The sequence below is a fragment of the Megachile rotundata genome, chromosome 16 (genome assembly GCF_050947335.1).
Source record: "Megachile rotundata isolate GNS110a chromosome 16, iyMegRotu1, whole genome shotgun sequence".
Taxonomy (NCBI): Eukaryota; Metazoa; Arthropoda; class Insecta; order Hymenoptera; family Megachilidae; genus Megachile; species Megachile rotundata.
Window position 1 is genome coordinate 5,775,491 of NC_134998.1, and position 25,197 is coordinate 5,800,687.

Genomic DNA, 25,197 nt, shown 5'->3' on the forward strand with positions numbered 1-25,197 from the left:
CGTCTATGGTTCTATTGGCCCATAGGCAGGATTATGCATTATAGGACAGTTAACACGCGCGTTTATGGAGCAAAAGCCGATCGGGATTAGTTCTACCTGCTAATAACTGCATCGATAGCCAGCTGCAACGTTGCCGGTGCAATTTTATCGTTAGCTGATGCCTTTGGTGTGAACTTTCCGCGTCCTCCATTTTGATTATAGAGATCTCAATTGCGGACGGTTTAACGTGAATTATTCCCGATGCAAATTCAACTCGCACCTCATTTTACGAATTAAACGTTTATCTCAACAAAGCCTTACTGTTTTATGAACTGGCGATTATTGTTGAACAACACTGTCCGAGTAGGTGTCACGTGGGACCGACAATTTTGGGTTGTTGTGGATAATTTGGGGATGTAATATTTTGGAGATATGGGGATTTTAGTGATTTTAAGAAATTTGATGTTTTTGGAATTTTGGGAATTTTTGAAATTTCAGGGTTTTTGGAGATTTGGGAATTTTGGAAGTTTGGGGAGTTTGGAGATTTTGGGAATTTGGAAATTTGGGGAGTTACAGATATTTAAGTATTCAAGAATTTGGAAATTTGGAAATTTTAAACATATCCATTTTTAGCATTTTATAACCATAAAAAATTAAAGTGCATGTACAAATACAAAACTACAGTAGTAAATATAAATAAAATAACTGAAAATATCAAAAATCCAGGAATATTGTTCGAATACTTCTGCAATCAATGATTTCACAAGCGACGCGCTTGCTATATTGCCGTTTTCAAGAACTCTTCATCCCTTATAATATAACAACAAACCTACCCTCCATGCCTTATAATATAACAACAAACCTACCCTCCATCCCTTATAATATAACAACAAAACCTAATAATTAATAAAAAAATCACATCTTGTCACTTATCCTTAAATAATGTATACAATAAATAGAAATAAATTACGTAAATTAAATAATTTATATAATAAGTATGAAATACATTTTAAGTAATAATTGTACACCGTATAAATACGAGTCCCTCCGGAAAACTTGTCGTCGTTTAATATCAGTTTTTGTGCAGCATACCAATATCTGAAGATCGCATTTTTGCCGTTGTTATTTCATTAACGAATTATCGGAAATATTTCTCTCCCCAGAGATGACTTACAAGGACTTTGAACCGGCGCTGTATCGTCAGTTATGCTCGCGGAAATATCGTGAATATGGAAAACTGTGAAGTGGAAAGCAAAACATTAGCTGCTTCGACGAGGCTTTTTACCTACGTTCCCGTTTTGTTTTAATGTTGTTTGTTCATTGCGAAAATGAAACTCGGATACGTATCAATATTTATAACGGCTGCTCACGTGCAGTTCTGTGAACAAAATAAATTTCAATAACCAGTGTATTATGAGTAAATGTACCTATATGCGTTCGATATTGTGAATTCATATCGTTCTTCAATGTTTTATGTTCCGTCGCTCAATCAACCGGGTAAAGTTTCAAGCGTATTCGTCAGGAATTTTGCTGGAAGGATATGTAATGATGGAATCCAAGTTTTATAATTTTGCGGACATTCAAATTTGATGGTTCGTAAATTTCTAGTTTTTAGTGTTTACTATTTTCAATTTTTCAATTTTCAATTTTTCAGTTTTTCAATTTTTCAATTTTTCAATTTTTCAATTTTTCAATTTTTCAATTTTTCAATTTTTCAATTTTTCAGTTTTTCAATTTTTCAATTTTTCAGTTTTTCAGTTTTTCAATTTTTCAATTTTTCAATTTTTCAATTTTTCAATTTTTCAATTTTTCAATTTTTCAGTTTTTCAATTTTTCCAATTTTTCAATTTTTCAATTTTTCAATTTTTCAATTTTTCAACTTTTCAATTTTCCCATTTTCCCATTTTCCCACTTTCCTACTTTTCCATTTTCCCTTTTTCTCATTTTCCCATTTTCCTTTTTCTCATTTTCCCATTTTCCCTTTTCTCATTTCACATTTTCCCATTTTCTCATTTTCCTATTTTCTAATTTTCCCATTTTCCGATTTTCCAGTTGTGCAATTTCGTATTTTCCCATTTCCTAATTTTCCAATTTCCCAATTTCCCAATTTCCCAATTTCCCAAAATCCCAAAGTCCCAAATTCTTAAATTCCCTAATTCCCAAATTCACACATCCTAACTCCTCAAATCTCTAATCTCCCTAAATCCCTATCTCCCTAAATACCTATCTCCCTAAATCCCTATCTCCCTAAATCCCTATCTCCCTAAATCCCTATCTCCCTAAATCCCTATCTCCCTAAATCCCTATCTCCCTAAATCCCTATCTCCCTAAATCCCTATCTCCCTAAATCCCTATCTCCCTAAATCCCTATCTCCCTAAATCCCTATCTCCCTAAATCCCTATCTCCCTAAATCCCTATCTCCCTAAATCCCTATCTCCCTAAATCCCTATCTCCCTAAATCCCTATCTCCCTAAATCCCTATCTCCCTAAATCCCTATCTCCCTAAATCCCTATCTCCCTAAATCCCTATCTCCGTATACCCCTTTCTCTCTAAATCTGCAAAACTTCCAAAATACCCAAATCTCCAAAATCCCAAAATCTCCAAATGCCCAAATCAACTATCCAATCCCACAATTCCTCCACAAAATCCCAAATTCGCAAAAGATCAACAATTATAATTTTCCCTCCTCATACAAAATCACAAACAATTCTCCATCCAGAGACCTCAACAGCAAACTCGTCCGTAATCTGAACGGTAAATTCGAAGATCACGGTTAATTATCTAGCGCCACTCGCGGTAACCATGGCACAAAATTTGTTTATGTCCCGTACAAATAGCTTCCCAAGTAGCATCACAGACGATGCACAAATTCAGCGAGATGAGGTGGTCTAATTAATCGCAAGCATACGCGGCAATGAGAAGCAGCTAGTCTACCTGCCTATAATTATCGCGATAAACCACTTGTGAGTGCATTGCCATCGCGCTGGTTAGCGCCCGCTCGAAAAGCACGGGATTGGTTATCAGGGGCGGCTCGTCGAGGGGCGAACAGGCGAAAAAAGGGCTCTTCATTCGGTGGGGATAAACAGATAACGTTTGATCAATGAGTCGCGGCGAAATGCAACTTCGTAACGCGACACCGATACTTACAACGGTTTTACGCGGATACAAACACGGCCGCCATTTTGTTAACGCTAACGAGGCGACTTATCCGAATGACACGATTCGATTTCACGTACGTTGAGTGCACTTTCGTGTAATCTCTATGCATCGATTCGAAACCTTTCGCTCTGTTTTACAAAAATACCACCGCTTGCTTTGCAACTTTTTGTCTTGTTATTTCCCTCGATACGGGGCTCGATTTTGTTTTTGGTTTTTTACGGTAAATGAAAGGCTGGCTGGATAGATTTTTTAGGGGTGTGGGAGCGTTTTGGAGGTTTATTTGTTTGCGGCTCATAAGAAGACTCTTGGGAAAAATGGTCAGATATATCACTGTATGCACGAGTTTACTGGTTTTTATATCGAGAAAGGTTTCCAAACTTGTTCAATGCAATTCAACGTTGTGTAATAAAGTAATACTTGTAAATAATATTGTTTCTCTAAATAACAAATAACCTTCTTTTATGTGATATATCAAATCAAATATTATATACTTGTAAGAACAATATTATATTCCTATAATAAAATATAAGAAAGACAACATATATACAATTACATGAATCCATAGATAAATAAATATATTTATAATTTGAGTAACTTTTGAAAAAGAATTGTCAGCAACGTTTCAGAAGAAATAAACCCGGACGACAAGAAAAATAACTGAGTAGAAAAGTTGCAAAGCGAGCGCTAAAATGTTTGTAGAACAGGCAGTAGGATTTCAGATTGTTCCAGAGAAGACTAGAGGGGTTACATGAAAATCCACTCAACGACTGATCCCAGCAACACTGACAAAAATCTCGAATTTCTTAGCTTGTCAAAACGGTACTTGACACTAGATGATATCAAATGTTGAAACAATTTAACAGTACAATAACTTTGCAAATTATGTCAAATGCAATTATACAGAAATGGGGACGAATATAAAATTAGAATCTTACTTGAGTTCATAAGTTTTAATACATTTCGATTACACTCATATTTTGTTTATAATGATGATACAAATTTTTATAAATTGTTTATTTTACAAATTTTATTCATTTTAGTGGTTATAATGAAAAGAAATTTAATTATTTAATAGTATTAAATAAATACATACTATATGAAATCAATACGTTGCATTAAACTAACACACATTACATTAATTAAATGCATTGCATAAAATAAATGCACATTGTATTGAATAAATATACATTGCAAGTAAAAATTAAAATTTGCATTGTATTAAATAAATACTCGTTCAAATATATTCACTGTTGTATTATAGAATTATTTTTATACATTTAGAAACTTTAAATTTGAATATACACACATAGCGTCGTTTCGCGTTTTTGAAATTCCCGCGCGTTCCTTTCGAAAATGGCGGCCGCTAATCGCTCGCGCCGACAATTAGCATCCTCCAAAAATTGAGAATTCTCAAAAAATAAATAATCGTTAGTGGAATAAAGTATCAGAAATATCCATGCAATCTTTCTAGCAACGTCCGAACAAATGAAATTAAACTTCCGTACTTCTTTTCTTTGAACTTCGATGGAAATTCATTTAACTTGCGGACCACGTTGCGTAGCTAACCACAAACCTCGCGTAATTCCACGGTACGAGGCTTTTTATACCGTCTACTACGATCCTTCTTTTTTACCGTCCCATTTTTCACCACCCCTTTCATTTCTTTAATTAATCGACGCGTACGAGGGCGGAACAACGATTTACGAGTAAATCGCGAAAGTTTCCTTTTGCGAATCGTTAACGGCTTTTTGTTTGCCTCGAGAACGTTGTTACTTCTCCCTTCGTATTCTGTGTGTAACTATAGCGATCTGGACATTTTTGAATAGCAATGTGGACATTCGTTTATTTTTTATTGCTTTTTTCATGTTGTATCGGGCTGTATCGATTTGTACTGTTCATGTTTTATGACAGGTTATTTAACTTGTGTACAGGCCGTTCCATTTAAAGGGGTCCTTCAAAATATCTCCGTTCAAAACGATTAACATCTCAAAAATTATTTATAACAAATGTTCGAGAATATAATGTTAATTATTTTTTCATAGGCAGAGACATAAAGGTCAACTTCATTTTTTTATGGAAGATTTTTGAATAACAATGGCTCCCCGTAAAAATACTAACCTACATCGAGACCATTAGCTTAAGATATTTTAATTTTAACGTGCCATTGTAATCTCGTAAACGAATTTTAAAGCCGCGTTCGTTACACGTCGTTGAAATGCTGCTGCAGCAGTCACTGACCACCTGCAAACAACCTACGTAACAAGGTCCATTCACAAACAACCAAAGAAGCAGAGTTCAATTTCACGAGTGCCGCTTGACTGTAATCGAGTACAGTCTCGTAACATTAAATTTAAAATATCTCCTAAAGCAACGGTCTTTCAATACGAGGTTCATGATTTTACAGAGAACGATGACATTGATCGGTGTATTAAAAAAAATGGTTCCGTTAAAAAATGAGTTGCCCGCGCGTCCTTCGCGTTTGCACCTACAAAAACTTATTAACAAATGCCCCTCTCGAAGTCACGTTTATCGGGAACGTTTACTGGTATCGCGAATAATTTCGGAGATACGAGAGGATCGCTTCGAATGAATCACCCTTTATCTTTGCTGTACAATCTCAGTTTCAAGCGACTCACAGTTGAAACCAACTTTAATATTATCAGAATTTTGTCAAAAGTGAATCGGGTTTCGTGTTAGGATCTTAAGTAGACGTTCTTTAGACGTATAAGAGACAATTGATTGACGTACACTGAAAATTCCGCTGATTCGTCGTAATTTTGACGTGAAAGCTTCAGTGAGCTAATTGTGAATATGATCAGTTTTAATCAACTATAAATCGAGTTACTGCAAAAATGACTATTTCACTGACATCTATAGTCTGACTGGTTGGTATGTGTACAGCATCCGAACTTCTCCATCTGCCAACTTTCTAGACACACACAGCGAACGTCATATTTACTGTTCCACTGCCTAAGCCAACCGCGTAAAGACGTCGGAGCAACAACAAAAGCCACGACTTTTACGGTCACACAAGAACGGTCACGTTTCCCGTCGCGACTTTAAAAGTCACGATTTACCGTCGCGCGGAAACGTAGCATCGCCGTTAGCGGAGGAGACACAAGTTACTTACCTAAACATGGTTATGCTCGTAGCCACGAAAAACCTAGCACAAAATGGAATTCGTTACCGATTCATGGGCTATGACGTTTTCCGATTTTCGCCGTATACACGCAAACGAAAGCAACGCGTCATGCCACTCGGCTCGTTCTGCATTATTCATACGGAGCGGCGTCGTGTCGCGTCGCATCTGCAAGTGCAAAAGGGGGATCATCTCATTATGCGTCCGCCGGTGAGCTCGCGGCTTTTACGAGACCCGTTGCGATTCCCTAACGATTCTATATTGACTGTGTGTATGCACTTGTGGATGCATCTGCCACCGCCCCTAAATTACACCATATGGTCAGGTATTGTATCATCGAGCTTTTGTCTATCGCGTCCAATGCATTTTAGTGAGATTCATGCTGTTGCCAGGATCGTTAGGACCTCGCGATTATCTGGGGCGTTTTGGGTCACCTAGGCTGTTCAGAGTCCTGCGGTTTTCAGAATATTCATAGAATTCATGTATTAAATTTAGAGATAGGATCCGTGGATTCTAGGATCCATAGGATATGATTAAAACACAAGAGTCATCACAGGACTCATATACACCCTTTGGGATATTTGTGCTTTCTATAGTGTCCTACGTCGTTTTAGGTCTCTTAAGTTCTTTATAGCATCCTGGAGCTCTTATACCATTCTTAGAATTCATATATTCCACCTGAGATACTTAGGATCTATGGGGGACTCTTAGACCTCTAGGGTCATCACAGGACTTATATGCACCCTTTGGGATATCTGTGCTCTTTATGGTGTCTTACGTCGTTTTAGGTCTCTTAAGTTCTTTATAGCATCTTGGAGCTCTTATAGCATTCTTAGAATTCATATATTCCACCTGAGATACTTAGGATCTATGGGGGACTCTTAGACCTCTAGGGTCATCACAGAACTGATATACAGCCTTTGGAATATCTGTGCTTTCTGTGGTGTCCTTTGTCATTTTAGGTCTCCTAAGTTCTTTACAGCATCTTGGAGCTCTTATAGCATTCTTAGAATTCATATATTCCACCTGAGATACTTAGGATCTATGGGGGACTCTTAGACCTCTAGGGTCATCACAGGACTTATATGCATCCTTTGGGATATCTATGCTTTCTATGGTGTCTTTTGTCATTTTAGGTCTCCTAAGTTCTTTACAGCATCCTGGGGCTCTTATACCATTCTTAGAATTCATATATTCCACCTGAGATACTTAGGATCTATGGGGGACTCTTAGATTTCTAGGGTCATCACAGGACTGATATACAGCCTTTAGGACATCTGTGCTTTCTGTCCTATGTCATTTCAAGTCTCTTAAGTTCTTTATAGCATCTTGGAGCTCTTATAGCATTCTTAGAATTCATATATTCTACCTGAGATACTTAGGATCTATGGGGGACTCTTAGACCTCTAGGGTCATCACAGAACTGATATACAGCCTTTGGAATATCTGTGCTTTCTATGGTGTCCTTTGTCATTTTAGGTCTCCTAAGTTCTTTACAGCATCCTGCGGCTCTTATACCATTCTTAGAATTCATATATTCCACCTGAGATACTTAGGATCTATGGGGGACTCTTAGACCTCTAGGGTCATTACAAGACTTATATGCATCCTTTGGGATATCTGTGCTCTCTATGGTGTCCTACGTAGTTTTAGGTCTCTTAAGTTCTTTATAGCATCCTGGGGCTCTTGTAACATTCTTAGAATTCATATATTTTGCCCAGGATCTATGGGGTAGTCTTAGACCACTAGGGTCATCATAGATCTCAGTGCAGCCTTAGGGATACCAGCGATCTCCATAGTGTCCCTGGGTCTACTAGACGTTCTATATGATTCATAAGCTTTGTAAAATGTTAATAGTGTTCATAGATCTCATCTAGAATGTTCATGCTGTCTAGAGTACCTCTAGTTTGCGATACTCTTTCTAGGACTTATGGACACTGTGGTATACCTAGGTCTTCTAAGATGTCCATAGGTTCTCTATGTTCTTCATAGGATCCTCAGACTCAGTAAGATTTTCCTAGTGCTTGTAGACTTCCTGCAGGATACCTAAACTCTATAGGATGTCCATATATCATGAGATTCTCTCTGGAATAATTCTAAATACCTATGCGTACCTGTGCTATTTAAGATACCCTTGAATATGCTAAACTCTCCATAGGATCCATAGAACTCATGTATCACCTTCTATTATGTGTCCACATAATATGTACACATATAAAAACTTGCTACATAAAACTATGATCGACTGTCATAAAATATGCTCACGTTTAATACCTGCTCGTTAAATGCACGTCTACTACGCGCTCGATTAATACCCGACAGGTATAATCGCTCACTCGTATCAAAATGACACTTATAGTTCTTCTTCTCACTTTTAGAGTAGAGAAACTTAAGTTTCTGTACGAAAGAATAAGACTCAGAGAACGTGATTACTTTGGGGAAATGCAGAAGCCGTTCACGATTCACGCGGTTTGATTAATGGGCAGATTTTCCTATTTGAATCTCAGAAGGTTCGAAAACTTGTAAGCTGCCGCGATATATAACCAAAGAAGAAAGTTGCCCCGGTAAAGTTCAATATCTGCAGAACTGGCACGCGAGCCACGGTGAATGTCGCGACTTGTCCGCGATTTCAGCGATCTGTTTCAGCGATACAAGTTTTCAACGGATCTCCGCGTACGGAGTTTCAACCGTCGAGGCGAACGGTAAACTTTTGGCGGACGAGCCGAGTGATTTTCAAGAGCGAGAACGTCGGATACAGTGAGCTATGTACACACGTTCGTACGTGACGGGGATTCCCGTGAATTTCTGGAGAACGATTTCTCTATTCTCCTTTTGTTGCGCGGGGTTTAAGCTTGAAGATACTTGTGATGCTGCGTCGGGAAGTGATGTAAACAGCCACAAATTGAAATTTGAGAATTTGAGAAACTTGATGAGGATGTGGGGAAATGGATTAGGGAGTTGAGATACTAAGGAATTTGGTGATCTTCCAATTTTCTAGCTTTGCGGGATTTCAGTATCTCTGTTTTCAAATTTTCCAGTATTTTAATTTCTCAATTTCCCAGTTTTCCAGTTTCCCAGTTTCCCAGTTTCCCAATTTACCAATTTACCGATTTCCCAATTTACCGATTTCTCAATTTCACGATTTCCTAATTTCACAATTTCACAATTTCACAATTTCACAATTTCACAATTTCACAATTTCACAATTTCACAATTTCACAATTTCACAATTTCACAATTTCACAATTTCACAATTTCACAATTTCACAATTCCACAATTCCACAATTTCACAATTTCACAATTTCCTAATTTCACAATTTACCGATTGCACAATTTCCTAATTTCACAATTTACCGATTTCACAATTTCCTAATTTCACAATTTACCGATTTCACAATTTCACAATTTCACAATTTCCTAATTTCACAATTTACCGATTTCACAATTTCCTAATTTCACAATTTACCGATTTCACAATTTCACAATTTCAGAAATAAGAATTATAGAAGTGGGCGTGGCATTATTTTGTGGGTGGGATCATGGGCGTGGTATTACTGCGTGGGAGGGACGATAGGCGTGGCATTACTGTGCGGGTGGGGCGATAGGCATGGTGCGAGTGTGTAGTTGGCGCGGTAGGCGGAGTATGACCGCGTGGGTGGGGTAATAGGCGTGGTATTACTGTCGGGTGGGGCGATAGGCGTGGTATTGTCCTGTAGGTGGTCCGACTGGCATGATATTACTGTGCGAATGGGTCTGAGGCGTGACAGTATTAAGCGTGGGCCTAGTGGGCGTGTCCCTAATAAGAGTGGAGATAATGGGAATCATTTACTCAACCAGTATAGTGACTACATAACGATATCTTACTGTAGTAAAGAAGTTAAGCTTACGACACTCAAAATTGTCATAACTAAATTATTATCAGAACGAAGTATAACTTTTTTTGTCTATAAAAGGACAATTTAACCTCAATATGTTTTAAAATACTAATGAACAGAAAGAGTGATAAAATTATCAGTTATTAGAATTTACATTTATATTTCTATTTACAATGATATTGTAAATGGTATTATACTAATTAATAGAGTAAACTATAAATTACATAGGATTGAATAGTACGAATTCACGATAATACGAAAACAGTGTTGCCACTGAAATTGCATGGGATTCGAAGCATCCGCTATTTTACTTTACAACGGAAACACATGACGAAGTTTCCGATTGGACGCCATATAATCAATGTGTCATTAACGGCATCGACCAGATCGAATTGGTAACAGGGCACGGATCAAACGGTTTCAAATTAAATGGTCAATTGCGGAAGTTCGTTGACGCGTTTAAGTAGAAAAGTGCTGTGATAAAAATCGTCCACGAAAGCAATTTCGTTTGATCGGCTTTCGTGGCGAAACTTTTCGATAGAAATTCGTAAAAAAAATACAGCTTCATGAATGTTGATCGCGTTTATAAATACAGTTACATTTAATTAATATTGGCATTTTAATTTATTCCGTAATTATGATTGATATTTATTCCTGCGGTGAGATGATGTATTTAATCATATTTAAAAATTTATTTAAATTAACCCGTTAATTTAAAATCTTCAAATTAAAACTTAAATTAAACGATTTTTATTGAAGTTGTTAATATTTAAGTTGATGTTGAATTTGTTTTTGTACGTTTTTGAATAAATGATAGGATATTGATGGAGTACAGTAGACTCTCGTTATATTGCCGCAAATGAAAAATTCTTTTCTTTGTTATAAAATCGAACAAATCTTGAAATTGGCAATATAAGAAAAGGTTTTAATAGTGAGATACTACTATAAATATTTACTATTAATTCTAAACAAATATATAACAAATATTAATTAGTATGAATATTAGTATGTAAATATCCAATCTAGAATTATTATTAAATTATAAATTTTTTTAACTGCTACTGATTATAATCATAAATGTTACGAACATGTCCAAATATAAATCGATACAAATATTTATTATTAATCATAACGAACTGCACGTCTTCATGAATGTTAATTATTACATACGCAATTAACCAAATATTTATTATTAATTACAGAAAACAAATTGTGACGATGAATATTAATTACTAGAAGCATAATTATCCAAACAATATCGACCACTACAAATATTTATTGTTAACTGTAACGCAGTAATTAAATTTGTCAGAAATTTCCTTCGTCCGTTTTGTGTCGTGAAATCGGTTCGTGGATCATTCGCACAACAAATTTCGTGGGCCGCACGAAAATCGATCTGTCGCTGTTATCAGGAAGCGAGAACTAAATTAATTAGCGAATCGTATAATCGCGGCGCTGTGTTCCGGTGCCTCCGAGAGGGCTGAGCGTCACCGACGTAATTAAATTTATTCGTGTAATCCGTCACCGTGATGATCGAACCATGAAGCGTGTCCTTCGTCAAATTGATTCGAATTCATTTTTACATATCATTATATTTTTTGTACAAACTCTCTAGCTGTATCTTTAGATGCCTAGAAAAAAAAACCTGGGAGAAAACAATTTTTACATTAACTTTATATTCCTTAATTGTTTGTTTTTATTTAGAGGTCTCATTTAATAAAAAACATGGTCAAGATTTTTTATATTTGTTGCTTAACTAATTATTAATATAGATGAACAATAACTAGTAAAAAATTATGGAGTGGGGTTCGCAAAAAAAATGCTGTTCAAGAGAGAGTGGTCGGACGATGTAAGCTGGAGAACCCCCGTCTTAATCTATTTAAATACTATCATCAAATACTTTCTAAATTCCTATCTCCCTAAGTCCCTATCTTCCTAAATCCCTATCTCCCTAATTCTCCATCATCCTAAGTCTCTATCTCCCTAAGTCCCTATCTTCTTAAATCCCTATCTCCCTAAATCCCTGCCTCCCCAAAATCCCTATCTCCCTAAATCCCTATCCCCCTAAATCCCTATACCCATAATTCCCTATACTCCAAAATCCCCATCTTCCTAAATCCCTATCTCTCTAAATCTCTATCTCCCTAAGTCCCTATCTTCTTAAATCCCTATCTCTCTAAATCCCTATCTCCCTAAATCCCTGTCCCCCTAAATCCCTATACCCTTAATTCCCTATACTCCTAAATCCCTATCTTCCTAAATCCCCATTTTCCTAAATCCCCATCTCCCTAAATCCCCATCTCCCTAAATCCCTGTCTCCCTAAATCCCTATCCCCCTAAATCCCCATCTCCCTAAATCCCCATCTCCCTAAATCCCCATCTCCCTAAATCCCCATCTTCCTAAATCCCCATCTCCCTAAATCCCCATCTCCTTAAATTCCCATCTTCCTAAATCCCCATCTCCCTAAATCCCTATACCCCCAAATTCCCATCGCTCCTCCAATAATCCGTCAGCCTTCTGGCTCCACCTCCTACGCGTCAACTCCTTGGTTGCCTACAGTATCTAACACGAGTACTTCGAACCAAGTGTAAATCCTTCCAACCCAACTGATTCAAATGGAAATTTAAGCGCCATACATGGTAGTTATATCCACAATACGAACGAAGGGTATGCGAACAAAGAACAGTATTTGACTAATCGTGTATTAAGTTCCCTACTCGGCTATTGCCTCCGCAGAAATATTTCAATATCTTATATTACCGCATTCCCGCAACAAAATTCGAAATATTCAGCGCTCGTTTTAATATCCCCGTAAAAGGTCGATGCCCCTATCGTCGTAGGAAACAATATTCAAGCGATCTTACCGTTTATTCCAGTTTATCGTATTCGAACGAAAAGGGCGAACCTAGTTGCAAAAGTAAATTGAATCCCGCGTAGAATGCTAACTAAACGGTAATGGCGTCAATTAAATTCTGGCTCCCGCGCAGAACAAGTCGTATAACTCCGTTAGATTAATCGGACATTCTACATATTCGTTTCGAGCGATGTACCCGCGCTGTTTACATGCTAAAATAATTCATAGGAAGTTCGCCGTCCAGAGAGCGGTTAGAAAGCAGAAAATTACAGACGCAAATGAGCTTCCACCTAAACCTCCGAGACTGGTTCTCTCGGATTAGGGGAAGCTCTCGTGTCCGTTTTGTCTGAACAACGCGACCGCCATTATGGCTTGCTATTAACGCGCTTTCGTGTTAACATTCTTTGAAACATGGATGAAGTGCATGTTATATATTTTCAGAAATTACTTTGAACATATGAGAAAACTTCTGTTCGTTGAGGAAATTGGCCATAGCAGATTTTGGAAAGAAAATGTTCGAAGATGGAACATAGAGAATTATGCACCATTGGACGAAAAATTATCTGCATTTTCAGATAAAAAATTATTTCTGACAATTTTAGATAATTTTTAGATAAATTTTAGATAATTTTAGATAATTTTTAGATAATTTTAGATAACTTTAGATAACTTTAGATAATTTTAGATAATTTCAGATAATTTTAGATAACTTTTACTAATTTTTAGGTAAATGTAGATTATTATAGATACTCGTAGATACTTTTTAGTTAATTCTAGATAACTTTAGATACCTTTAGATAATTTTAGATAACTTTGATTAATTTCTAGATAAATGTAGATTATTGTAAATACTTGTAAACACTTTTTAGTTAATTTCAGGTAATTTTTAGTTACTTTCAGATAGTTTCAAACAACTGTAAGCTAATTTTAGATAATTGTAGAAACTGTTTAGAAAACTTTAAGCGACTTATATAATTTAAAATAAGTTTTCTGGAATTTAGAACGCGAAATAGTGCTTTGCTTTACGTGTGCCCATCTCCTAGTCAATAGTCGGTGACTATGGCCAAACACTGTTTGATCCATCGATCGGTTCGAGTAACAGTTACAGTTTGTCATTTACGGTTTGTCGGCACGTGGGCAGCGGCTTTAAATCAAAGTTCAAATAAGATCGACGAGCCGCAACGTCCAGCCGTTTGCATTATTTACCTGTCACGTCTGTCTGTGACTTTCTACGGGAAATGGAAAGTATTTAAAACGCGTTAATCCACGGGGCGACGATTTATCGTCGGTGCCATTTGGTTGTCGTATCAAAAGTCTATTACTCTTGGACACAACGACGTGGCTGCAGTGCAGTGAACCGTGATTCCCTTTTGCAGCCCGATTTCTGTCTCTTAGCGAGAAAATGGTTACTAGATAACCAGCGATGGTTTATCGTTAGTCGTAAAATAAAATAGCTTTGGATATCCACATGTTTTCGTGTGATCCATGTAGGACTGTTATTTCATTAGTTTTAAATTTGGAGATTTTAGGTAATGTGGGGCAGGTGGTCAGTTATGGCGAGTGGTAGGATATCATGAATTTTTAGATAGAATTCTGCAGAGACAACTATCTAAAGCAAGTTTTAGATTAGGAAGGTTGCTAAGAAAAACCTTCACTCCTTCAAATTGAATTAACGCCATAGCATCTTCTGCAGTGGATTTAAAGGGTGGACAGTTAAGGCAGGAGGTAGGACATTACGACTCTACTGATCTAACTCGACAGGACAACTATTTCAAACAATTTTCAGACTACAAAAGCTACGAAAAACTTATTATAAAATCTTTCATTATGAATTTAAAAATGTGGACAATTAAGGCGAGTGGTAGGACATATCTGCAGTTCCCCAGATCCAGAACAAAGATACGTCTACACCAGATTTTTAGCCAAAGCTTGACTAAAGCTCAACAGAGAACCTTCCATTGTAGATTAAAGAGGTGGACAGTTAAGGCAAGTGGTATATTTCTACAGATCTACAAATATCATCCAGAAGTACTTTCAGATGAGAAGGGTTAAGTAAAGCCGAGGAAAGCATCTTCTAGACGTACATTAAAGGAAATGACAATTACGGCGAGCGGTAGATTTTCACAAATCTACAACTGCAGCCCCGACGATTTCCAGATGAGCAAAGTTAAATAATTCCAGGCAGGACTTAGTATAGAAGCTTCTGACATGGATAGGAGCTTAGTATAGATCCTCGTATCTTGGGTGAAAGATATGGACAGTTACGGCGAGCGGGATGACATGGTTCTAGATCGGTAGAAGTACAGGAAATTTTCAGACGGGGAAAATTAAGAAGAGGCAAGGGAAGCTTAGTATAGGATCTTCTAACATGGACAGGAGCTTAGCGTGGAAACTTGTACCGGATAGAGGGTATGGACACTTACGGCGAGCAGGGCTACAGGTCCATAGAAGTAACAAATGTGAGTTTCAGAGAGGGAAAATTAAGGAAAGGCAGAATTAGCTTATCTTTTAACATGATTAGAAATTTAGAATAAAGCTTATGGAGGAATAGAGTGGTGGACAGTTACGGAGAGCAGTCGATCATTTCCTCAGATCCACATATTCCCACATGATTTTTAGATGGGGAAAGTTAAAGGAAACTAGAGAAAAATTAGTATAAGGCCTCCTATCGTTTTTAGAGTATGTGGACAGTTACGGAGAGCAGTCGACCATTTCCATATATCCACAAATACTCACAAAGGATAAGGATTTTTGGACGGAATAGTGAAAGGAAGCTAGAGAAAAATTAGAATAGGACCTCCTATCGTCGATAGAATGTGTGGACAGTTACAGAGAGCAGTCGACCATTTCCATACATCCACAAATACCCACAAAGGATAAGGATTTTTGGACGGGATAGTTAAAGGAAGCTAGAGAAAAATTAGAATAGGACCTTCTACCGTCGATAGAATGTGTGGACAGTTACGGAGAGCAGTCGACCATTTCCATATATCCACAAATACCCACAAAGGATAAGGATTTTTGGATGGAATAGTGAAAGGAAGCTAGAGAAAAATTAGAATAGGACCTCCTATCGTCGATAGAATGTGTGGACAGTTACAGAGAGCAGTCGACCATTTCCATACATCCACAAATACCCACAAAGGATAAGAATTTTTAGACGGGATAGTTAAAGGAAGCTAGAGAAAAATTAGAATAGGACCTTCTACCGTCGATAGAATGTGTGGACAGTTACGGAGAGCAGTCGACCATTTCCATACATCCACAAATACCCACAAAGGATAAGGATTTTTGGACGGGATAGTTAAAGGAAGCTAGAGAAAAATTAGAATAGGACCTCCTACCGTCGATAGAATGTGTGGACAGTTACGGAGAGCAGTCGACCATTTCCATACATCCACAAATACCCACAAAGGATAAGGATTTTTGGACGGGATAGTTAAAGGAAGCTAGAAAAAAATTAGAATAGGACCTTCTACCGTCGATAGAATGTGTGGACAGTTACAGAGAGCAGTCGATCATTTTCACAAATCCACAAACATCCATATGATTTTTAGATATGAAAGTTAAAGGAAGCTCTAGAAAAATTAGTACAGAGCCTCACATCATCGATAGAATGCATGGACAGTTACGGAGAGCAGTCGAATATTTCGTATCTGTTCTTCTTATAAAGTCTCAGCTGTCGAACACGGTACATACACTGGCAGATGAGCTACCCAGTCTCTATGAATATGGTCAATTAGGTGTGAACCAAAAACGTCCCAAAGGCGTTGCTACTTAAATTATTCCATCACCCTGTTTGGGATCAGTAAACCACGCTTAGGGTAACAGAGTTACTTACCTCGTATGACCACCGTGGTGAAACTAATCTAATTGGGTCACAATAATGAGTATATACGAAGTAACGTGTCACAAACATTGAAATTTACGAGGAATTTATGTCGACCCACAAAAGTCCCCACAACTGTCGCATTTTCATTCCTAACCTAACCTAACCTTGAGTGTCCCATGAATACAATCGAATGACTATTAAATAGTATTAATCGAACTGTTACTAGTACCAGTAATTTTGTATTTAGTATGGCGGTCCGCCTCCAGAGCCCCGTCGGTGGGGAATTATCGAGCATCCACTCATCACGGATGCAATTCAGGAGACAAATACTTATCGTACCGTTAAAATTTGCACAGCTACGATCTGTGTCGACAAGGGATTTATATCGACCCAGAAAAATTCCCATAACTGTCACATTTTTATCCCCAACCTAACCTAACCTAACCAACTCTTACAATCTTAGAACCTTCTTGATTGTCTCGCGAGTACAATCGAATGACTATTAAATAGTATTAATCGAGCTGCTACTAGTACCAGTAATTTTGTATTCACCGCAGCAGTCCGCCTCCAGAGCCCCGTCGCTGAGGAATTATCAAGCGCCCACTCATTACGAATGCAATTCAGGAGGCAGATACTTGTCGCGCCGTTAAAATTTGGACAGCTACGATTCATTAATTATTAACGGGGAGTAGAATCCTGTGTGTTGGCAGGATATTAAAGTCTCGAAAGGAACGGTGCATATTGATCGAAGGTTCGTTCATTGAACCCCCATCTTCGCTCGGCTTTTGCTACTTTGGTACCGCTGAGGCATTTACATTTCCCCAGCTGTCGCACAGTTTCGTTCTTCTTCTTCGGGAAGAACGAATACCGACCTCGTTAAAACTTGTACACCGTAGGATTCAAATTAGCGGCCGAGGAACCAGGAGACATCCCAAATGTTTAGCAAAGACCGATCCGAAGAATGAATAATTCACGAACAAAGCTTGGATCTTGATCAAACTTTAGGATCTGTAAATGGCCCTATTGAAACTTCTAATTGCCTTGTGTCAAATTTCTGGGGAAATTTCGATTTTGTCGCCATCTATCCTAGGAATACTGTGACTCAATTTTTTTTTATCGATGGGTTCGGTATTTAGGGAGATTGCAATTTGGGGGACTAGGGATTTGGGACTCGAAGGATTTGGGACTGTAGGGATTTGAGACTCTAGGGATTTGGGGCTCTAGGGATTTGGGACTCCAGAAAATTGGGGAATCTGGGAATTTGGGACTTTAGGGATTTGGGGGCTTTAGGGATTTGGGACTCCAGAGATTTGGGACTCTAGGGATTTGGGACTCTAGGGATTTGGGGGCTTTAGGGATTTGGGACTCCAGAGATTTGGGACTCTAGAGATTTGGGACTCTAGGGATTTGGGACTCCAGAGATTTGGGACTCTAGAGATTTGGGACTCTAGGGATTTGGGAATCTAGAGATTTGGGAATCTAGGAATTTGGGAATCTAGGAATTTGGGAATCTAGGGATTTGGGATTCTAGGGATTTGGAACTCTAGGGATTTGGGAATCTAGAGATTTGGGAATCTAGGAATTTGGGACTCTAGGGATTTGGAACTCTAGTGATTTGGGAATCTAGGGATTTGGGAATCTAGCAATTTGGGAATCTAGGGATTTGGCACTTTAGAGATTTGAGACTCCAGAAATTTGGGAATCTAGGGATTTGGGAATCTAGGGATCTGAGACTCTAGGGATTTTGGAATCTAGGGATTTTAGAGTTCTATGTAGGGATTTAGGAACTTGAGATCTAAAAATTTAAAGCCCTTGGGATTTGACGATCCAGGGTTCACAATGTACAATTTAGAAAATTAAATTTTTTTAACATAGAAATTTTAAAATACAAAAATTTAAAAAGTTGAGAGTACGTAAATTTGAAAACTTGATATCAGTTAACACATATTTCCCCCGGGAGAATTAAACAGCACGCTTATTCCAGAATCTGGAGAAATCCAATAGCTCGCCGGCGTTTTAATTCATTTTAAAATTGTTTCGGTCCGGAGAGGCTAATTAAAATTAAAGCGGCAATTCCGCGCCGTACGATTGTGTTTTTTCGCGGAAAATGTTCTAAATAATAATGAGCCGCTTAACCAGGTTTATTTCGGAACTGCAGTGCATAGAAATCGATATCCGTGGTGTGTACAGAGGAATAAGTAGGGATTTCATATTCCCCGTCTCAGCTTTTATTCGACACCGACTACGATTTCAAATTAAATATTGGAGAACTCAAATATTATGTTTACACAACTTTTCCAGAGGTAAAAAACAAATTACCTTCGCATCTGGAATCGTATTTCCTCTTTCTTTAACTGGAACATTTTTATATTTGAAAAATCGTTAAATTATAGCTTTCGCGTCAAACAATTCTGCTTGCATGATTTCTCTGCTAGGAAATGAGTTTTTATTTTTAGTTTTGTGTGTGGCTCACAAGATGGCAGTTGAAGGGAAGATATTTTCTAGCGCTTCGCACGTCATCTTATCAGGCATACTTAATTTAGAAAAAAAAAAGTGACATATTTTTCATAGTGTGTGTGGCTCACAAAATGGCAGTTGCGACGAATGCTCTTATTATTGGTTTTTATGTCATCTTATTAGCTATGTATAGTCTAACAAGGAAAATATAAAGTTTAAATTTTGTTTGTACTGTGTACGCCTCACAAGATGGCAGTTGGTAAAAATATTGTCAATATTGATTTACATGTCAACTTATTAAATATGCATAGTCTAACAGCAGTAATATAAAATTTAAATTTTGTTTGTACTGTGTACGTCTCACAAGATGGCAGTTGGGAAAAATGTTATTAATATTGGTTTGCAAGTAAACTTGTTAGATATGCACAATCCAACAACATTAATATAAAGTTTAAATTTTTTATGTACTGTGTACGTCTCACAAGATGGCAGTTGGCAAAAATGTTATCAGTATTAGTTTGCATGTCAACTTGTAAGCTATGCACAGTCTAACAACAAAAATATGAGGTTTATATTGCTGTTGTACTGTACGTGCGATAAGATGGCAGTTGAGAGAAATGCGTTTCTATTGGTTCACACAGTATGTGCTACCGAAATGGAAGATTGAAATATCGACCCATGACAGATGTGCTTTATTCGTCATGAGCCACGTCAATTAACGTTGACGAATTTATTTAAAATGCAGCAGTGGATTATTGTTCTAAAAATAAATCCGCTGGGACAATCCCGATGAATGTTTTAATACTTGAATTGAGTTCAATTGAATTGAACTGATCGATTTAGAAACTTTATATTACCGATTTACTCGTGTGCAGTTTGCTGTTTCTAGGTTCAGAAATACACGAATTTAGGGATTTTGAAATAGGGGAATTTTAGTGAATTTTGGAGCCATCAAATTCTGGAGATTTTGAAGTATTAAATTAAAAATTGTAAAAATTAGAAAATGTCAAAAATTAAAAAATGTAAGAATTAGAAAATGTCGACAATTAAAAAATGTAAAAATTAGAAAATGTCGACAATTAAAAAATGTAAGAATTAGAAAATGTCGACAATTAAAAAATGTAAAAATTAGAAAATGTCGACAATTAAAAAATGTAAGAATTAGAAAATGTCGACAATTAAAAAATGTAAAAATTTGAAAATGTCAAAAATTGCAAAATGTAAGTTTGAAAATGTCAAAAATTGCAAAATGTAAAAATTTGAAAATGTAAATTATAAAAAATAAAATAGGGGAACGTAAATAGAATCCCGGGATCGAATTTTCCACAACTTGAAACGACCGTCATTTAAATTTGCATTTCTAACACGACACAAAAGAAGTCCATAAGCTGGCTTAGGAAACCGAGTGTGTTAGTTAAATCCTGAAGCAGTCTTGCTGGTCGTCCAATTAGTTAGCAGCCGACATTGGACCCGGAAATTACAATGCACTGTCAACGACAGACACAAAATGGAAGCGAACAGCCATACACGAGTTTTGCAAGCGAGCTGGAAGCTAATAACATGTGAAATATCTAGCAACGAAATGACATCGCTGAATATGGGTTATTACTCTGAATTAGCACGTTCTGTTTCGATGTATCGCGCGAATAACTTCCACTCGCTGCACATTTTGCAGTTTATGTGTCACAATTTTCAACAGGCAATAAATAGACGTGTTATTAACTGATACGTCGAGTTAGAAATGCTTAAACAGCTATATGGACGAGTACGGAACAATTTAAATTTCATTTTATAAAAGAGACGCGCTGGTTATATTACCTCGCCTTATATGACCGTGCTTTTTATCTGCGAAAATGAGCAATTTTAATTTATATTTCTTGTGGATTATTTTATAGAATATTCCTAAGGATTTTTGTAGGTTTATCTTGGAAATTTTCTTTAGGTTCATCCTAGGGAATTTTCTTTAAGTTCATCCTAGGGAATTTTTTAGGTACTGACTAGGAATTTTGTTGAGCTTCTATAAATTTTTGTTAAATTCTTTCTAGGGATTTTTAAGGTAATTCGTATTGAACCATTCTAGATTTTTGGTGGAATTCTTTAGGTGCATCCTAGGGAATTTTCTTTAACTTCGTCCTAGGGAATTTTTTATGGACTGACTAGGAATTTTGTTGAGCTTCTATAAATTTTTGTTAAATTCTTTCTAGGGATTTTTAAGGTAAATCGTATTGAACCATTCTAGATTTTTGGTGGAATTCTTTAGGTGCATCCTAGGGAATTTTTTAGGTACTAGTTAGGAATTTTATTGAGCTACAAATTTCTATTAGATTCTTCCTAGGGATTTGTAAGGTATTTCGTATTGAATCATTCTAGATTTTTGGTACAAATATTCTTTAGGTTCATCCTAGGGAATTTTCTAGATACTAACTAGGAATTTTGTTGAACTTCTACAAATTTTTGTTAAATTTTCCTAGGGATATTTAAGGCAATTCGTATTGATCCATTCTAGATTTATGGCAGGAAATATTCTTTAGGTGCATCCTAGGGAATTTTCAGGTTACCTTCTAGAAATTTTATGATGACCTTTCCACATTCCTTTTAGAGTTTCTGTATATTAAAGTGAAATATGAAAAGAAAATAAGAAAATTAGAAATGATTGTTGAATTTATTGTCACACAATAATTGTTAATCGTTGATTCGTTTTCTGTTGCAGAACCTGAAGAATCAGATCATGACGACGAATTTGTGGGTCGAACAGGTGAGCGACATTAATTTATCCCGTTAGTAGGAACGATGTAAGTAGATTAGTCTGTCGGCTTAATCTCTCGCGGATAAAATTACTTGTCGCAAGAAAATTTTGTCGCGCTGGAGATTAAATTTAATTATTACGACACCACTGAGTTTCGCCAGTTGCGTTTATTATGGAACGACTTACTTTGTCCTTACTCGCTTTGTATTTGGAAAAGAAATCGAAATTTTAGCTGCGTCTGTCAAAACCGAATGCTTAACATTTTTATTAACATTTTTATTAACGTTTTTATTAACATTTTTATTAACATTTTCATTAAGAGGTTTATTAACATTTTTATTAAGAGGTTCATTAACATTTTTATTAACATTCTTATTAACATTTTTATCAACATTTTTATCAACATTTTTACTAACATTTTTACTAACATTTTTACTAACATTTTTGTTAACATTTTTATTAACATTTTCACTAAGAGGTTTATTAACATTTTTATTAACATTTTTATTAAGAGGTTCATTAACATTTTTATTAGCATTCTTATTAACATTTTTATTAACATTTTTATTAACATTTTTATTAACATTTTTACTAACATTTTTGACTAACATTTTTATTATATTTTTATTAGAATTTTAATTAAGATTTTTGTTAACAATTTTACTAACATTTTTCTAACATTTTCGTTAAGTCCTTTATTAATATTTTTACTGAGTATTTTTGTTAAAACTTCTATCAACATTTTCATCAAACTACCTGTTAACACGTTTATTCATTTTTACTAACATTTCTGTTAATACTCCTATTAAAATTTTTGGTAACCTTCATCTTAACATTTTTTACAAAATTTCTATCAATATTTTAGCTAACATTTTTATAAGCATTTTACAAATATTTTAATAACATTTTATGAATGTATAATCAATATTTTATTAACATTCTGCAATGTAGATTCGTAACGAATAAAAAACGATGTCTCCCGAAGTATTTCTTCGAAAAATCTTGTATGCATGTAAATGACAATATTTGTTTCTGGCTTCAGCTTCCTTGAATAGTTGACCAATTGGTAACATTGTACTCCATGTATTAAACTTGTACGCATTGTTGGAGACATTGGATGCCAGCCATACAATTCCGCGCAAAGTTTTGCTGTTACGGATACACAAATGGAAAACTTTTCCGCGTCAATATTGTGCGACCATTCGATATTGCCTCTAATATTATTTTCAACTTTTCAATGGCGCTCGTGTCCATTGTTGCTAACAATGTCCAACAAATTTTTCTTTTCATACGTCACTCATTTTAAATTTGTTGCAGAAGAAAGACGTTAAGAATAAAAAATTGTAACGTACTCCCGTTTTATCGCCGTGAAATATCAGATTTACGAAACTTCTGTTCACACATGAGTTTATGTCAATGAATTTGTGTTAATGAATTTATATTAGTAAGTTTGTTATATCAAAATGATTCTTGCTCCTACAACCGCGTTCCGCCATGATGAACGTATGAGAAAATGGCGGACGCCTCATTTCGAGTGATTTGCAACACAGCGCCTGCTAATTACTTTCCTCGAGCATCGTGCACCTCAGAAAAATGCTTCTCGTTGCGTTCCGGCTTTTTGCTCGAAAGAATCGGGACAGCAGCAAATGTAATTGAAGAATAATTAAGCGAGACCAATTAACATCCTCATCCTCGTTCTCGCGGACAACTCGAGAAACGTCTTCAAAGATAAATCCCTTTAAATTCGTTAGACGTACACATGCAATTTACGCTCATGAACCTACGAACATTCTCCTACTCCGAAGAGCAAATTAACTTTCCTTCTGAAGAATTTATGCTTTCGTTAATAAACGCTGGCTCGGTTAATGGCCAGGGTAAACAGTTCACCGTGTCGGTGAAATTATTTTCACGAATTTATTACTTCGGTACGAAATTTCATCGTATTTTAATGAAAATATCTTTCTGTGCGTTCATTGTCATTTATTTGGTAAAATAGAACATTTGGTGTTTATAGCGCGTTGTGGTCTGGAGAGTGATGGGTTAGTGCGTAGTAATGTGCTGGTTGGCAATGTAACGGGTGGTAATCTAACTTTTAAGCATTATACAAGTGGTAATGTAATATATAGCTATCTAACATGTGGTTATCTAACGCGTGAGAGTCCAACGGGTCGTAATCTAACGCGTGGTAATCTAGCGGGTGGTAATATGATGCATGATAATCCAACAGGTGATAATCTAGCGCGTGGTAATCCAACGGGTGGTAATCTAACGCGTAGTAATCCAACAGGTGATAAATTAACGCGTGGTAATCCAGGGGGTCGTAATCTAACGTGTGGTGATCCAACGGGTGATAATCTAACGCGTGGTAATCAAACGCGTAGTAATCCAACGGGTGATAAATTAACGCGTGATAATCTAACGCGTGGTAATCCAACGGGTGGTAATCTAACGCGTAGTAATCCAACGGGTGATAAATTATCGCGTGGTAATCCAGCGGGTGATAATCTAACGCGTGGTAATCTAACGGATAGAACTCTAACGTGTGGTAATCGAACGGGTGATAATCTAACGTGTTATAATCGAAGGGATAGTAATCTAACACGTGATAATTCAACGGGTAGTAATCTAACAAGTGATAATCCACCACATGATAATCCATCACCTGATAATCACATGTCCCGATGCTTACAACCCGTGATACAGTATCAGAAGACATCACACATCCACATAACCCGCAGTTCCTCGCTACACATCATCACCTCTCAGCAATATCATAAAATTCGCATGAATTTTAAAGGAGCCGAATGCAAAGGCATTTCAAAGGCAAGAGAAATGACACGATCGCAACGAAGGAACAGTGGTGGTGAACGTTTGTTTGTTCGGTCGTAAGGGTGAGAAGAGGTGGAGGAGAAGGTTTCAGAGCGTTACACCGAGTCACATTCGTCTCCGTGTGCACTTATGCGTGTACGTGCGCTTACGAGGTATTCCTACCGCGTCTCCCAGCGACACGCCATCCTTCAACGTCGAAACCACCCTCTTTAGCTTCCGACCAAGCTCGTCCCAAGCGTTCGCGACAACCTACCAGCTGCTGTGTTAGCTACAACGGTTTGTCTTCAGCTACCACTCGCTACAACTGCTACACATGCCGCGGG

General features: G+C 36.8%; 1 protein-coding gene across 3 annotated transcripts in view; it reads left to right on the forward strand.

The window, feature by feature from the left end:
• Nucleotides 1-25,197, forward strand: part of nAChRalpha4 (nicotinic acetylcholine receptor alpha4) — a 247,799-nt gene that overhangs the window by 84,885 nt on the left and 137,717 nt on the right. For all 3 annotated transcript variants that reach the window (XM_003699335.3, XM_076541545.1, XM_076541543.1), the window contains exon 3: nt 22,010-22,054. In XM_003699335.3, coding sequence (XP_003699383.2) covers nt 22,010-22,054 — 45 coding nt within the window. The remainder of the gene's footprint in view (nt 1-22,009; nt 22,055-25,197) is intronic.